General features: G+C 40.8%; 1 protein-coding gene and 1 long non-coding RNA gene across 3 annotated transcripts; both read right to left on the bottom strand.

Moving 5' to 3' along the window:
- Nucleotides 1–2,044: 2,044 nt before the first annotated feature.
- LOC108884133 (uncharacterized) lies at nucleotides 2,045–4,513 on the bottom strand. The gene is made up of 3 exons (XR_001960983.2): nucleotides 4,386–4,513; nucleotides 3,669–3,781; nucleotides 2,045–2,416 (listed from the first exon to the last, which is right to left on the bottom strand). It is a non-coding gene; the product is annotated as an uncharacterized LOC108884133 (long non-coding RNA).
- A 1,851-nt stretch (nucleotides 4,514–6,364) lies between these two features.
- On the bottom strand, nucleotides 6,365–16,144 carry LOC108884196 (neurturin). Of its 2 annotated transcripts, XM_018677916.2 has the most exons (4): nucleotides 15,913–16,144; nucleotides 15,310–15,748; nucleotides 9,040–9,391; nucleotides 6,365–8,590 (listed from the first exon to the last, which is right to left on the bottom strand). In XM_018677916.2, the coding sequence occupies exons 3-4, from the start codon at nucleotides 9,362–9,364 to the stop codon at nucleotides 8,154–8,156; spliced, it is 762 nt and encodes a 253-aa protein (XP_018533432.1). In that variant the 5' UTR covers nucleotides 9,365–9,391; nucleotides 15,310–15,748; nucleotides 15,913–16,144; the 3' UTR covers nucleotides 6,365–8,153. The 2 variants fall into 2 exon arrangements, with proteins under 2 accessions (XP_018533432.1, XP_050925872.1); XM_051069915.1 differs by lacking the exon at nucleotides 15,913–16,144 and having other exon boundaries at nucleotides 15,310–15,792.
- Nucleotides 16,145–18,034: the final 1,890 nt, after the last annotated feature.

Here is an 18,034-nt window from a genome sequence, read left to right as displayed (position 1 = left end):
GAAAGTGGTCCTCTCATTTTTCAGTCGATTGCACAAGACTAGTAGCTATTTGCCATGCATATAAACATATTATTCTATTATTATTCCATTGTGTTGTAAACTGCTGAAATGAAACATCTCATCTGTCCTCTCTATTCGTTTTCAGATTAAACTATAATTACTGTACATTCCTATGCTTTGTGATAATATAAATACTCTCTCCAATCAAGGCTCAAATTACCAAGTGGGTAAATCAGGTATCTGCCCTTTTGTTTCAGACTGTCAGGGCTGAATATTCATTATAAGTCAACTGGTTTGTGGTTATTTGATCACAGAGCATTGTTTACGCTTTCACTTTTGTTGTATGTTTAATGTAAGTGTTCAGTTCTTAATTAAATGTGCTGAATTGAAAGTGACTGCTGCATTCATCCCTGACACTTGGATATGAACTACAGTAACCCTAGTTATTGTTTTTTTTTTTTCCTTAATTGCCATTCCTCAATATGTCCACAAGGGGGAGCTGTGAGGTGTAAAAGCTACAGTAGCTCAAATATCAAACAGATTCTGTACTTTCTAATACAGAAGGATTTATTTATGAATTTTAGACTGCTTCAAGGTTTTTCAGCAGAAATGTTGAAATCGCTACTCAGCAAAAGTTCCAGCCCTCCTCCCTCATATTCATAAGTGCTTTGAGCAAAAATATGTGGACACAACAGGGTGTCTGACCATTCTGGGCAGTGTGAAATCATGTCATCTTTTGAAATTTAGCATGTTGAATAATATTATCCAAAGATGTCCTGTCAGTGCTTTATTGTGGATTTGACTTTCTTATCTGACTCAAACACTGTTCTCAAATAAACACAGATTGAGGTTCATACAATAAAACACATATTCAACATGATACAGTGTGTGTTTGTGGTGGAGAAGGGGGCAGAGGATCTGTGCCAGAGTGAGAGAGTTGATCCTCTGGATCACCATTTCCTCCAGCCTTCCAGTGATACACCTTGCCCCACTTCTCCCTCTCCTCCCTCTAATCCCCCCTATTCCATTCACCGCCACTCCCAATCACCGCCCCACCCCAAAGCCCCTACAAAACACTCATGCATACTAGAAACACTCACACTACCAACTACTTTGAAAATAAACACCCTGGCACGCACAGCTCACTTTTTTCCCCCCAAATCTGACTCAAATCAAAAGCATTTTAAGTTAAAACACCTCTTCCCTGCCCATACAGTGTTTGAAGTGTGAAGCCATAATGTAAAGGAAATCCAGTGAGAAGGGAGTAGTTCGAAGGTTTCAGGGTGTGGAGAATATAATGACCCAACAGCAAAAAATAAAAGCCAACAATAGCACTACAGCAAGTAGCACAAAATGAAAGAAAGGATTATCCTGAGGCAAAGATAACTGTCAGCTTCCCTACAGAGGCCTGACATAGCTCAGCGTAGCATCATCAACATGAAGGCTGTTTGTTAAACAATACCCATCTGCCAAATGTCCCAAAGCTCTCCACAGAGGCAGCTATCAGCAGCATCTCCGCAACCACATTCACCTCAAAAAGAACCAAGTGAGAGTGTTTGCAGAGGCTCTAAAAAAGACACTGCCTCTGACGGAAGGACATCAAAACCAGAAAACAGTAGATCCTCTGTTCAGCCACACTCACGCTAGCCTGCTCACAGAATGAACATCATTCTTTTCAACAGCAGAGATGGTGCCGTTCAAGATCTATTTTGAGACAACGTTGCCAAATTAAGCAGCTTTTGCACTTCTAGTACCACAGCGTCAAACTGAGACCAGCCGATCAGGGAGCTATGCTGAACCCACCAGCAGCCCATCTGGACCCCATCAGATAAGAGACCTTGTCACCTTACTTTGCCCCAGGCTATAAATTAACACTGTTTACATGGCATATGACAGTCACCCATTATGAGCTGACATGTCCATTGAACAGTTCCTCTTGGAAACATGAATGGTTCAATTAGCAGTTATATAAATTCAGTGAATTATTAATGATTATTTAGGTTTAAAAGTTTTAAATATTTATATGCGTTGCAAGATGTACGATAATTATGAATGAATATGAGTCAGCAAGTACATTTCTATGACCTGTACACATCTATCTTTATAATAAAATGATGTATCCACGACCTAACATTTTCCCTCCAAAACCAATCCTGTATAAATCTTATAATGTAATTAAAAATGTAACACCCAATGTCTTCTTGTAATAATTTCATTATATATTTAAAAAAAAAAAAACAAACAGCCAAAATGGATTGTGTTAATTCATCTTTGGAGAGTTCAGAGTTGCTCAGGAAGAGGAGAAACACCTGCTCGCTGCAGTTGTTCAGGCTGTTTGGGTCCTCCAGAGTCACTGCTGCATCCTCCATCCCACTGTCTTCCTCTAAAGATGTCTGAACTCACCAACAGGCTGCAGCTGGACATGGGAGGGGGTTGTAAAAGTTTGGCATGTTTATTGTAGATCTTGTCAGTGCTGTTAGCAACAACAGATGTCTTGTATACACTAACACTATTATCCTCCAACAAGCTAGAATGTTGACACAAATATTGAGGGGGTTTCCTTTAAATCTGCAAACATAAATAATCATTAATTTTTACTAAAATCTGCTTTTTTCAGACACAAACGTACAGACAGCTGACAGTTCAGTTTGCGAGCACAATGTAGTGACAGATTAAAACCTGCAGGAAAAAAACAACAACAAACACTTAGGATAGAATAAGGGGAGAAATGGGTTAATTTTGTCTCACTGAGCATCTTCTCTGCTCAGTTTAAGCCCCTTGTTTCACATCTTTCAATTTGGAGTTCATTAACTCCCACTGGCCCAAGGTCTAACCTGTCATTATTATCAGGAAAAAACAAATAGCTTTAATGATTATTTCTTTGAAAATGTCAAACCACCCTCCAAAAGTGGTACGAATTCCTGTAGATTAATCATACTTTGTAATCAAATGGCTGCCATGTGTTCTTACGCAATTTGATTTTCCCACCAGTGTTGCTTTGATTAACCAGCTATCGTGTTTTCATTCCCAAAGGTCTCTCTGGTTCTCTGCAGTCGGTCTGTAGATGTTTTGGTTGAAGACCATTTGCTGCAGTGGCAAGTAGCGGAAATGTCTGTTTATATCAGTGGTAAAGTGGTTCCACTTTTAATGCAGCTATAAACATTTTTAAAGCATATTTGGTGTGCTTTGAGTAAAAAAAAATATCAGGAAATCACATAAAGAAAACTATGTAAATACAACTTGCTGGAGGAATGCTATCCAAGTTTTTCTCTTTCCTCTAGTAGCTGGAATGAAAGTTGCCATTTCAGGAGTAAATTCATCATATATTGGATTTTATTGCATCCAAATGTTTGAGGGTGATGTGCCTTTGATGTGAGGGACTCATGTTCTTCTTTGTTATTCCTGTTGTTGGCTTTAAAATGTGAAATTGCTCAAAATACAAACTGTTGAAGTCATCTCTCCCCCCACAGCTGTAGTAAATACAGTAAGTCACAGTCAAATTGAAACATGTGCTCCACTTGGCCAAATAAAACCCAAAGGGGAAGGATTATTTTTTCCCCCCACAAATATACAACAGTACCCCGGACCATACATCAGCCACATCATTCTGTGTGACCTGCCTCTGATCGTCTCTAAACTCAGATAACTCAAGCTGACTTCTGTCTTACCTCCAAATGCCTGCAGTCATGGTGTAAACTCCAGGAGGTTGCGTTGCCTCATTGAAACTGTGCAGGAAGTTGTGTAAGTTGTGTTGTCTGGCCTTTGCTGGGATTTGTGTCTCCTGGGGAAAACAAGCACTTCGTCTTCATGCATGTAAAACTCAGGAGGAGGATTTTCCTGCTTAGAATAAATGATACTCATGAGGTGAAATACAGTGATAACATATTAAATTTAAGATAATTTACATCCAAAGTGCAATCTAGTGTGCAGATTGTTAGCATGGGTGGGCCGAGAAGGAAGCACACCCATCACCCATCACATACAGCACAGTACCAGACTTTCAGTATATAATGTATGTCTCCAAGTCAGAACTGGCATCTGCAGGGCAGCATATACCTCAAACAAAGTGTTCTTGAATTACCTCCACATAACTCATTCCAAAACAATACACTATATACTGTATATATCACTGTTGTCACATGAAAACTCTGTTTTGGTGTGTTTATTTTCCTGTTTAATTCAATGCCAAATTCCTGCCCTGATAGTCACACACTGTTTTATAGTATCAAACTGTGATTTTCAGTGCATTGTGAGAGTTGTCATGAACTGTTGTTGTTGTTGGCTTTTCTGATTAAACCACATTCCCTATACCTGTCTCCTCTGCTTCCCCTCCAGTCAGTGACATCCCAGAGTGCATTTCAGTAGTAACAGTAATAGCAACATACCTTTTTTGCAGCAAAACATTTTGCCTTCTCCAGGTCTAACTCATTAAATCGGTGATGGAGTCTTTTTCCATTTAGGTATCACAGCAAGCCACGTCAGGGAATCAGTGTGCACAATAACCTGAGCCCTGAACCTGACACACATGAAAGGAATGCAGCTACAATTAATGACATCAATTACACCTGTGCTTTACCTGCTATGACATGTTCAAATGTCTACTGTGAAAAAGACCTATAGAGAGTTTTAACAAGAATTATGCCCCTTCAAAGTGCAAGATGTATAGCAGCTGCTGAATGATAAATCCACACTTAAGTTTTCATTCCTCTTTTTACTTATAGCATTATCTAGCCATGCAGACAGGTCTTGAGATTTCTGTCTGAAATTGCTGCCTCTACCCCTATACTATGGAGTTTAAGTGGAAGAATAGGGACATCCAGTGCTTCCTGTGTCAAAGGCAGAAATATGGTGCTAGCAAAATTACTGTAAAAACTTAGTCAGGTGTAGATGAGACTGATGCACTGAATGTCATAAGTCAACTGTTCACAACTTGTTTTGTGGATTATCTAAAGTAACCAACCAGACTGCTGTTTCTGGAAAGACGAATTACTGTAGAATTTTTCCATTGTAATTTTTCAGTGCTGTGACGAGTACAAGCTAGATTCTCTTCATTTCCATTGTATTGGGATGCAGGCAGAAATCCAAGAGGTAAATATCTGAACACCTGTACAAATCTAAGCCAAAACTCTTCAAATATAAACCAAAGGAATTTCAGACTCCTTAAGGGGTTGGGCAAAGTTCTGCAACTCATGGGGCCCCATGAAACCCTTGTAAAAAAAACTTTCAGTTAAATTCAAAACTGCATAGAAGTCGAGCTAAAAACAAGATTGTTTATGTTCATCTTTGAAAAGTTTACTTTTTCCAGACACAATGTTCTGGTCCAAAAGAGATGCATTTTACAAAAATCATTCCCTAAAGGCCCTCTTTTAATATTTCCACAGAGGGTGCACTCTGCAAGAATGAGGTTGGTGTTTTCTGATATTTTTTTTTAATGTAAACAAATTCCATACCAAAACTACTTATATTAGTCTGTCATTTACTTTCTGACCAACCTCTCTGTGACACTCGACCCAAGCCTATTATTTCTTACTGAAGACTTAAATCTTTTTAAGGCTCAGTGGTTTCTTTAAACAGCTGGGTCCTGTAGTCTTTCTTTCTTTCTCAAAACGAAGTAAACAGGTCATATGTTGGGGACTATTTTTAGCTGTGGATTAATGAACATTTAGGTGAGTATTAATGGCAGCACTACAATGTATGTGGGATTGACTCAAAATAAACTACAATTCCCATTTTCATTGCAGTGGAGTAACATGTCACTCAATAGCTGTGGCAATAGATATCTACAGTATAGTATATAGCTATTGCCACAGTAGAGAAATAAGTAGTAGAGGAATAAGATGTGACAGGCTTTGGCTACACACTTGTTACTGGGATCAGTTCATTATTGGTCTTTTCATGGGATTTGCTGACAACTTTATCCTTTAATATTTATAATACGAATCTTACTCTGTTTAATTTAATTTCTGTCAATAATTCATCACAGTCACATCCCCCACTAGCTGCTGATTTCTCCTGCCTCAGAGGGATCAAACTGTCTGGTCACATGCCCTGTTGTATATGGTTATGTCACCACTGCTGTTTAGTACACTTGCTGCTGAGCTGCTAATGTAACAAATGATTTCAGAGGAAGAGCCAGTATCATTAAGAAATATTTATATAGTAGCATGACAAAGGGGCTGTGTTTTTAATCTACCATATGGTTCATTTAGTGTAATCTGATTGTCAGCACATCCTCCTGCAGCTGTAATCCTCACAGGGTTTTTATAGTACTTTCTTTCTTCATTAACAGCAGCTGCAATGATAAGAGTTTTATTATTAGGTATTTACTTGTTTTAAATACAATCTGAGTACAGAATATCTGACACCCAAAGATGAATAGTTTGAGAGAAATGATGAACACCCATACCTCTGAAATTATGTTTATTCAGCAGTCAATATAGAATGTTAGATAAAACATTTTTTGGCACAGTTGCTTAATGATAATAAGCTGTCCCGTTCCTGTGTGGTAATCTAAATAAATATGCAAAACCATAATTTACTTCCCAAATAAATACAATATAAACTACAATAAAGATGCACCGCATCCGCGCCCTGCACTGCACCTCTTCTGAAAAAAAAGAAAAAACAAAAACATAATTTATTGTACTTCACGTAAACAGTTGCAGTGGGTTCAAACCAAATAAAGATTGTCAGAGTTGAAAAAGATGCTTCATAATTCATTTCAACAGCTTATTTTTCCCCTAAAAGTCTACCAGGCAATCCAACAAGGAGGCATTTGATGGGCCAATACAAGGCTGTACTGTGGGCTTTGGATCATAGCAAGTTACAGGGTTTAATGGATGGGTGGAAACACTTCCAGATCACGTCTCTACTTCATAATTAGTTTTCTGTCAGCGATAAAAAAAAAACATGCCACTACTCATCATTAAAACCATTCTTCTCTTTCACACTTTAGCCTCAGATTAGCTAAAAACTCTGTGTGTAAATGTCCACAAATTACATCCAGAGACGATATTAAAGAGGTTATATCACCTGCAATTTGAGACATGTGATGTTTATTAATCTAAGTTTGTGAATTCATCATGTGTGTTGAATTGACTTGGTGTGTTTTGGCAATTCTTTGAGGAAAATAATTCCAGAGGATTATGGGTAATTACAATAATATGATATTTGGAAGAAGTATTTTTTTTTCTTAAAAATTGAGCTATTCAATGGAGAACAGATGGGAGAAATTTTCATATTGTCCTATTACTAAAGTGAGATTGTGTTTATGTGTTTTGAAGCAGGTCCTCGTCATTAAACTACACAACATCAATATACAAAACACTTATTAAAGGTGGGTATCAAACCTGGAGCTATAGAAAAGGATTTTTTTTCATGGTCAAATTCTTATCAATAACACTTCTTTTACCTGTGTAATAACACTGCAATCAGTAACAGTAATGAGTACAAATAGGTCACAAAGTCATTCCCTGTGTTAACAATTCAACACACCCTTAAGTCAATATACTCTCTGGAGACAGCTCATTGCAGGACGATAATTAGGTCAATAGTCCAAACTGTCCTGCACAGAACTTGAAGTAAACATTGGTGCATTAAATATATTTTTATCTGGGTTAGTTTGTGTTATTTATGGCTTTGAAATTGGCTTTTGAGCACTTCTTTTTGCCTGAAAGGTGATTTACTGTCACCATTATAATTATGTAAACTACAAGATTTGGACTTATTTAACGCCCATGTATATGAAGTGTAGTAACAGCAATAATCTAGTCCACCATAGCTCACCATTATCATGAGTCTATTGCATGTACTACTACTCAAATGTAATATCACAAACATAATGTTGCTACATTGTTGTTACACCACAGTTTACAGTGTTACTACACAGATAGAAAAGATAATAAAAATGTTTGTTATCAACAGTCATTTTCTGTCTTTTTACATGGAATCCACACAAACACAGCACATGCTGTCCATGTGATTTGGTCCCAAGCCGCTGTGGCGCAGCCATAAACATATTCCCATTCTGTCCTCCTCTCCTTGAGATTATATTCCATAGTTTTCTTTGTTTATCTTTTAACAGCATCCTCGTTCAACTCTTCCAGCAGAGGCTGAGAGCAGCATGAAGAATTAATAAGTCCATTTCTCTGGGGTCATACACACCCACAGTTCTTTGCTGACACATTCTGTATCGTGTGATAGCGGCTCTTATTGTCCAGGAAGGAAAAGTCTTTTTCAAATGCGGTTGGCCGGCAGCAGGGCCCGTTGCTGACCTTGTCCTTGCGGCCCTTCTTCCTGAAGCCTGTCTTCATCATGTGCTCCATGGTGATGTCGTAGTTGCGCCGGTGGGCCGTGCATTTGCCACTGCAGTAGCGCAGCAGCACTGTCTCGTCGCTCTCGTAGCCGAGACCCAGTTCACTCACGGTCAGTTCCAGCTCCCTCAGAGAGCAGGGCTTTGGCCTCCGGGCTCTTTTAGTCCTTCGGACCTGGCTCTCGCCCAGGCGTCGGCTCTTCCTTCTCTTCCTGTCTAGCAGGGTCCCGACCACATGCTGAAGCTCGCCCTCAGTGAAGCTCTGGAACATCATGGAAACTAACAGAGAGGAGATAAAAATCTCATTCCCATGTAATGTTGATAAAATTCTCAATAATCAGATATGTCAAGAGGGCAGATGGCTCACAGAGATAGCAGCAGCTGACAGGATAAAGTGGTCTTATCACCATCATCATCACAGAAAGTGAGAATGAGAATCCCAAGAGGCTAATTTGTTGATGAATGCCTTAGAGTTCAGTCAATTGAAACCAAAGGAAACTGGGCATATTATCTTCTCCTACAGGCTAGAGTAGAGAGCCAGTGAACTATGAGGTGCTAAATGACTGCAGGTTATTGTGAGACATTAAAACCTGTTTTATAAACAAGAAGAAGGAGATACTAAGTGCTCTGTCTGGTACTAAGTGTTCTGTCTGAACCCCAGCAGCCCTTTCACACGACACCTTATCTCAGACCAGACAAAGAAGGAAGAAAATAACAGTTTATCTTACACTCTGAGAGGAGAGAGTTCATGTCGTCTGCTGAGCGGATTCTCCGATGAGGACCACCCGTCTGCCAGGACAGCGCTGCCGATTCTGCTGAGGATGACATTAAGGATGATGATGATGATGATGATAAGGGTGATGAGGGTGATGGGGGTGAGGTTCTCGGTGTTGATTCTGACAATGACGACGGACTTGATGAGGACGAAGATGTGTGTGGATATTTCGTCTTAGGTTTGAGCTGTCCGATAGTGGCCATGTTTCTAACGAGGAGGATGGACAGGGCTGCACCACAGAGCATGAAGGCAAAAGTAGCACCTTTCCATAACTTCATCTTAGAACGTGGAGGAGCATTGAAACTCTGTTGAGAGAGGCAGAACGCATAAACGTCAGGCAGTGTTCAAACAGTCACACATTCAGTCATGTAAATCGTCTTCTAAACTTGTCACATTAAAGCACAGAGAACAATGCTGTAATTGTTATCTTCTGTGCCATCACATTTCAATGACCTTGCCGTAAATCCTCTTCTCTCAGCTGAGGTTTTTCTGACAGGGCTTTTATTTTACTGTCAGTTTACTTTTTCTGATTCTGCTGTCAGCTCATTTTCACTCTAAGAGGGTTCATGATCTGTGAGTTTGACATCACTTGCTGACACCTGAGAATGCAGTGTGTGTTTAAAGTTGTATCGAGGCAGCCTGAGGGTGAAAAAACATTGCTGCTAATTTTTTATTTAAACTGAAGGCATGCTGGATGAGTTGTGCAAGCCCTCTCCCAATGAAACCTCATAAAAGTATGTGTATTATATCAAAAATAACTGATGAGAGTGAGATGCCTCTTTTCTTTTCTGAAGAAAAAAACACTTTTTTGTAGAAATAGTGTTCCCGCAATATCCTTTTAAAGGGGGGAAAATCCATTTCTTCTCTTACAGGAATCTCTTAGCCACTCCTATTTTCAGTGCTATGTATGATGAGGCCTCAGTGAACATGTGTACTTGTACATCCCTTCATCTTATACAACCCTTCCCCTCACAGCTGCCACAAAACTAAATCTGGAAGAGTTATTCCTTATGCTTTCTCTTTCCTTATTACCATTGCACAGGTATTTGAGAGGTTTTACAAGCTCACATCTTTGTATTTTTCATATCATGTCACCAGTGAGCAAAACATTTCCCCAGAGCCGGAAATGGTATACTGGCAGGGACTAACAGCAAATCCAGACCAGCGTTACAAAGTGTTTTGCCAGACTGGATTCTGTAGCGTACATATACAGACTGCTGGATTGTTTACAGTGGGACAAAATGTCACATATCTTTGTGTAGTTTATTATAGAGACGAAAATCTGAAAAGAATAATTTTTGGAAGTTTGCACTTTCAGCGTGTGGCCTGCTTCTGCAGATCACATTAAACATGAAAAATGTATAAATAAAGTTGGATCATTTTGGTTTTCTTGTGGAATTTTACTTCTTGCTATGAAGTAAGTAAAACAAAAGAGGAACTATAGGCAAATTTAGACAGTGCTCCACTGTATCTGAGTGTTTTGGACACCGCAGAGGGAAAGAGCTGCACACACGAGCTGCAGTGGTATAAACAGCATATAAACAGGTACAACCAGTCCTATCAGTCAAAGCTTGACTCATCACTCATAATTCCATATGGGTTTGACGTGGTAAGCAGCCTCTGCACAATGAAGGGGTAGAATGGTATTCATTTGGAAGTCAAACATTTCAGCTAACAATCTCATTTATTGCACAGTGTATGTAAATCAAAGGTGGAACAGCAGCTCCTGCAGAATGTTACTCGATGCCCGTCTATACGTTTAAAGTTTGTCTCTCGCTGTTGCTGCCATAGATGACAGATAGAAGCCTCAATGGAAAGTTTAATTTTGTTTCTGTTGGTTCAACACCAGATTCTAACACCAGAAATCTTAGTGCTGCTGCTCTAAATATGATAAATCATCAATTTAAAAAGAGCCAGTTTGTTATGATGTATGGCAAAGGATGAGATCATTGTTTTCTTGTGCTATTAATAGGTCAGTATGGGACAATTACTCATCCACAGAGTTCGCTGTTTCACACGGCCGTGATACATCAATGTCCTCAGCCTGTTTGCTCCGTGGCTCATCTTGATAAAACAATTAGCTTGTAAAAAACAGATGAGTCCTCCGATGTCTCAGTCTCTGACACTGGACAAAGACTGGTCATCAAACACTGATCTCATGTCCCTGCAGACAGTTTGATTGTGATAATTGCTCCACTCAGAAATACATTAGTTCCATCTGCAGTCGATTGGCACCAATAAAAGTGCCAAGGAGCATTCTGCAGCTTGTTCAGATGGTCACGGATGATTAATCAGCACAGACATTTAATATCCACCACTGGCCTCTGCTGTCATGGACATAAATATACAGATATTGATAGGGGGAAAGGAGCACGGGGGTTTTCTTACAAGAGCAATGGAAAGACATGAATGAGGAGTCCACTTCCTGAAAGGACAAATGCTGCTGTTTTCCAGCAAACAGAGACCAGCAGCAACACAGAGGATATAGCGGAACCCCAGAGGACTCTCCAGCAGAAGGAAAAGCCATCCTCAAACAGAGACATAAAAGTGCAGATGAGTCGCAAAGACAACTAAAACAGCTCCCACACAACCGCAACATGCCTGGCCCTCACAGAGCATCAGTGCTGATGTGCCCATGCATGCTCCTGTGTGTGGAAATAAGGCTGGTCAAAGGCGTGAGGCCCAGAACAAATGGAGAAAATCATCTATTCACGAGAAGAAAAGACAAAGTTCACGTGCATGAAAGTCTTCATTAGGATTTTGTGTTTATAGGGAGACTGGGCGTGAATGGTAGGTATGTAAGAAATAGTACACCTGATCTTTGCTGTCAGCCATATGTCACCTGAAAAACTACCAACAGAGTGAAAACAGTCTCAGAGGATCATTAACATGTTTGAGGCAAACCATGAAAGTGAACAGCTTGGCCAAGATTTTCAAAGTCTGTCAAAGCCATTCCTGAGACATTATGTATTCTCAAATGTATGCATCGGACAGTTGGAGATCCTCAAGCCTCAACCGAGCTCTTGTTGTGACTCAAAGATCGCATTATTTCAAGTGACACAATAAAATTGATGTTGTCAAAGGAATAATTGGGTCAGTGGCCGTGGCAGTGCTAAGCTGGCGCTAATGTAATTACAGTAGCATGGCACCCATGTCCTCCCCTCCCTCCATGCCAGAAGGCAACACTCAACAGAATGCCACAGCCTATGGAAGATGAACTAGAGATCTGTCAAAATGGGGATAAGGGGCGTCTGTGGTTAACACTTTTGAATGAAGCCGGCAGACAGGGGGGGGCCTTCTTGTCAGCTTGCTTGGATCTTGACCAGTGTGACATGTTTACAACAAGAGAGGATCACAGAAAAGGCGTGAATGAAGAGCTTCTTTGTGCTGGAAAAAAGCAGATACCAACTTTTATGTGCCACCACTCTGTAGCATTTGTTCCTGTACATTCCCTAAATACAGCCTGTTCTGTCTCACTCTCTCTCTCTCTCTCTCTCCCTTGCTGTGACTCACACATACCATAAACACACACACACATACGGCACTTGCGTGGTTTCCCTTTTCCCAAATCATATGACATGGGCTTGTGTAGAAATAGAGGCTAAAGTCCAACCTTCCATTATTGTCCAGACACCCACTTCACATCCAGGGCGCACACACACTCCCAGCAGCACCATCACATAACACTAGATAATCCAGCTTACATAATAATGCTGCTTCTTGATATCTAGAAATGTCCACAGGTCTAACTATTGTGTATTTGCCACTGCACAACCTGAGGCCTCTACCTAAAGAACATTATTACCACGCTGTGTGTTTCAGCTCAGCTCCACCCATGTGACCAGCTGTCTCTGTGCTTCTCTGAACACACCCCATAAATACCTGCACTAAAAAGATAACAGGAGTATAACAAACAGTGGGAAAGGCACCTACTGTGTTGTTGCAACGAAACAACGTGCTTTAGGGAGTCCTAGAGAGGCCTTGTCTTGTCTTTTCCCTCTTAAGTGAGCATCAGGAGGCCTGGGGACAGCTAGAGAGTGCTTGGGGAGGTAATAGGGACATATTCCAAAGATCAGGGCGGGATTAGCACTAATGCCTGCCGGGCTTTATCTGCAGTCACGTGGGTTAACACCTGGCTGCAGTGTTGGTGGCGGAGCCCGGGACTTGCTGTATGTATGTGTGTGTGTGTCTGTGTTAATCCATCAGACACCTCTAACTCAGGGGTTAGGCCAGCATGCAGGGCCCACCGAAAGAGCACCAGCAGGCTGCTTCCGCTTCTCCTTCTAAAACCTGTCCTGCTCTCAGTCAGAATAATGAAGAAGAAAAGTGACAAGCTCTGCGAGTTAGATCTGTTGGGTTGGCACCGGGGTGGGCCAAAAGGCTGTAAAATAAAGTGGATGTTCTGAGCCAGGATTGGCTGTTCTAAATCCAGCCTTGGTTCTAATGCAACTGAAAAAGGCTTAGGTTAGACTGTGCTGTAATTTTGCTGGGCAGCCACTTCAGTTGGCTCCGACTCTGTCACTCAGTAACCATAGGATAATTAAAACAAGCCTGTTCCTTGTTAGTGAGAAAGCTGCTGTTCATTATTGAGAAGCAAAAAAGAGGAAAAAAACATCTGTGGGCAATGCCAGAATAGTGATCATTTTTACACACATTCTACAAATTCTAAACATGATCCCTGCATCTTTTTACAGGAAGTAGGTAAGTGGCTTAAAAAGCTTCAATTTTATTTTGGATGGCCTACTATCATGTCCCACGGATTTATTAAGATTAATCCAGTGACCCGACAGCCTAGCACGAAATCTCTCATCTCAGACCTGTTGCTGTTAGGGTGGCGTTAATGAGGTGTGAGGAGAAGATAGATAGATGCACATTGGACACCTGCCCTTTGCTATAAAGGGAAGAGTTGAGTTAAGGTATAGTTGTGACATGCATTTAAACAGTTTTTTGAGCAGACAAAGCAGGGTTACCTGAGAGTTGGCAAGGACACATCAACTTGCCTCATCATTTTTATGCAACCTGGGCGTAAGATTTATGTTGTCTCAGCCGCTTTCTAAAGAAGAGTCTGTGAGCTGCTATTCTGGCTGCTAATCTGTCTATGCCAGATCCTCTTTTAACACAACGGCATTGGCTCTAAACCCATGTTTAACATGTTGATGTTGCTGTTACAAAAGGTTGACGGCCATCTGGCACACGTTGAATACCACTTTCAAACATGACCCATGCTAGCAAGCACAAGCAAGTACAAACATCTGAAATGTGATTACTTTTTATATCTTTAAAAGCCTATGCTTTCCTCAGACTAAGAGAAATCTTTATTTTAAGCACGATGAATATCTTATCAAAAATCTGGCCAAAAAAAAAAAAATGTTGATGAGACAATGAAGAGGGGTGCACCAGTTCAGCTTCCCCCTCAGTTTCCTCCACTTATGACCAGCTTTGGCAGGTTATGAAAGTTGAACAGCTCAATTGACTTTAGGCTTAACCTCTATCCGGCCTCTCGGGGCTCCGCTAGATACAGCATAATCTCTACGTATGATATGGGCTTAGTGAGGAGGGGATCATCACTTCAGTAAAATGCCCACAGTGAGTATCATCAAGTTTCTCTCAGAGTACTTCCATTATATTTTTAGATAACAAGTTTGGCAATTTGATCCCAATCTTCTTAATTATTTAAGCTATTAAAGGTGCAGCTCTGCAAAAAAAAAAAAGAAAAAAAAAATTTATGAAATGAGAGAAAATAAGTAAAATAGATAGCTGAAATCACTATAATGTAAAATCTCTCAGTGGTGCTCTAACCTTAGGGAGAGGAAAGCCAGAGATTATTTGGAAAGCCATTATGCATGTTAATGAGGCAAACCACCATGTTGGATAGGTGACACAAAAAGAAAATATATTCCTCCCTGACAAAATAAACTTGCCTGTGTAGAGAAAGTTTGTTCAAATTCTGCAAGGAAAATATAATAATTTCTTTTTCTTACTGCTTTTCCAACATAGCGGCATGCCTCTTGTAATCAGTGGTAACCGCTTTGCAAACATTTCGTGACAGGCTGCTGTGCGCTATTGACATGTGGTTCCTGCAAGGGCCGCTTGTTGATACAGATAATCCAACGTGTTTTTTCTGCCACTCAAGCGCTTGGTGAGGCATCCCTGTCAGCGGCACCTAACGCCTTCCCCATAAGCTGCTGGCTTAAACTAACAAAAGAAGATGTGGTGTCCTTACCGTTCGGCCGGCTAATCCAGACTTAGCTGCGTGGCGTCGTCTTCAGCTGACCTCCACAGGCAAGTGCTGGCTAGGTAAGTCCATCATCATCACAGGCGAGGCGCGAGGGCAGGATGCCTGCTTGTTCCCCTGAAAAGCATCTCAACTCCCTGTGCCTGCAAGTACGGGAGGTGTCCTGACTTGATTCAGGTCCAGGCTGTATTATTCTTTTATCATATTTGCACTTCCATAGAACTCTTTTAGGTTGCAAAGATCAAAATCAACATTCCTCCAAATATAAGCATGGGCTTCATGGCTTCATGGCAGATTGATCCATTCAAGAGGATAGACCGGTGTTTAGAGAAGCCGAGGACTTGACATCTGCTTCACTTCAGAAAACTACTGTCATCATCCTTCTCCATAAAGAACTTTTGGTCCCCTTTTTCACACAAACTTGAGCCTGAAACAGAGGAACAGAGCAAAACTGAGGTACAGTGGTCATGCAATGAAAAGATCTTTCAGATGCCATAACTTTTACTCCATCTGTCATGAAACTCACTCACCATCAGAGCATTTTATCTTCATACAAGAACGGTGTTGGCAAGATAATGCACATCTCCTTACCTTCTTTCAGGAGCAGGTCTTCTCTTTAGTTCCAGGCAGGGGAACTCGGTAGGTCGAGAAGATGGGTTAGGGTGGGGAGGGAGAGCGTGGTTACCGTAAGTGGAGCAGAGAGCTTCTCTGATGCCTCTGCCTGCCTCCCCCCCTCAACTGTTGCTCCTCCTCCTCCATAGTTGTGCTTGTGGGCCGAGTCGGATTACTCTTGACATGATAATCTCCCTGGCTCTAGCTCCAGGAGCACTAAAGGATGCTTTGGCCTGAGCAAGGGCTTACATTTACCTTCTGCTGCAAGAGAGTCTGCCATCTTAAGCGGGAGATTGGTAATAGCCTCAATTGGGCAGATTGCTCTGCTGAAGCAAGTGTTTTTCAATCTTTTAGGGGGATTTCAGAAAGTTCACAATTGGTTTAGATGGTGCTAAGACAACATTAACCCCGGTTAAATAGCATTATCACAGCAGAGGTATTTCATGATGATTCAATCTACAGTTGGCTGGAGATAAAACGAGGGGTGTTGTTGTTGAGGATCTTGCGTTCACATCTCCTCCAATTCAAACCAGTATTTTAGCCTTTGAGCCTTGAGCGCCAAATGAGGAGCAGATGGCTGTGCTTTTGGAAGGTATCAGGCACTCCAGACTGCAATCTAAATAAATACCCCATCCACGGAGGAAATGCGTCAGGTGTGTGGGGTCAGTCGTGTATAAACATAGGCCAATGAGTTTGGAGACGAGTGAAGTGATGCATGAGGGAGGGAGAAAGAGAGAGGGACAGGGGAGATACACAAAGCTTTACAGGTGCTGTTTGGGAGCATAAACCAGTCGAATAAATCCACAGGTACACTGTTGATCCAAACAGAACTGATGTCTCAGAACTGTGTCCAGAGCCAAGCATTTTGAAATAAAGCAGCCATCTCTGTGCTAGAGTAATGAAGTCAGCATCACAACATGAAACAAATTATTTGCTAACAAATATCTCATTCTAACACCATGAGTCACTCTGATATCCTCGGGCCAAATTATACACAAATCACACTGTGCAGAGTTTCAATAGTGAGGCAGGGTTGTGACCAAACGCTAACTTTCTAGGACTTAAAATTCCTCCAGTGTTGACTCAGAGAAAAAGGGAAAAACCAAAGGAATCTTGCCCAAGCTTTGGCTCATACCAGAAATGTGTATTGATGGATATTCTAAGGTTGTTATCTCAGTGACCTGAAGCGTAGATTTTCATGTTAAGTCAGAAGTAAAGCCAACACAAATTCGGCTTTTCATTTAAACCCTTGAGCGCTAACCTGAAGAAAAACACTGCACCACAAATCAAAAGAAGCATTGTCTTCACACTGAGAATATTTTTGGTGACAGTTAGCAGGTGCACAGTCATCCAAATCCCCGCCCCAAAAACTATGAAAACATGAGAATTATTACAACTAACTTGTTTGACATACACCTCAACCATTGGCCAGAGGAGCCTGTGTAAATACATAATGACTTCCAGTTATCAGGGGATATCGTGCTTTTCTAGCCTTGAGAAGGAACTATCAGCGCAGAAACATTTCCTGACACCGGGCAGGAACATTTCTACTCTATACATATTGTTCACAGATGTGTGAAGTTTTCATAGACCAACCTCAGCTGTAATAAAATCCCAACAGCTGTTAATTGCTAAATCAAGTCAGAGACAATCGAGTAAAACATTTGATCCTCATGTGATGCAAAGCCTCACTCAACAGCTACAATTACATTAGTCAGAAAGACTGTCTGACATTCAGCATATACAAAAGAAAAAAACAACAGAGTATGTTTCCAATTTGAAAATGATAGAATCCCATACACATCAGATTGAATCTTTTCCACTGGGTGTGGATGAGTGAAGAAACACATTTTGTTTAGGTTTGGGCAAGATTTTAAGGAAGCCCTCAATCAGTAACACTATAAACACACCATTCCAGTCGAGGTGTCATTAGAAAGGCTGGAAATAAGTCACAAATGTTGCTACTACGCTCGTCTTGCACAAGATGTGGTTTGATGATTGGACAAGTAACCTTCAGCCAAATGTCATCTCAGAGAATGGAAAACTACTTTTTAGAGAACCAAAATCTAAACAGGCATTTGTGAAAAAGATGCAGTTGGGA

The sequence above is a fragment of the Lates calcarifer genome, linkage group LG4 (genome assembly GCF_001640805.2).
Source record: "Lates calcarifer isolate ASB-BC8 linkage group LG4, TLL_Latcal_v3, whole genome shotgun sequence".
Lineage (NCBI taxonomy): Eukaryota > Metazoa > Chordata > Actinopteri > Centropomidae > Lates > Lates calcarifer.
Note: the sequence above shows the minus strand (reverse complement) of the source record. Positions and strands in the feature narration are given on the sequence as shown.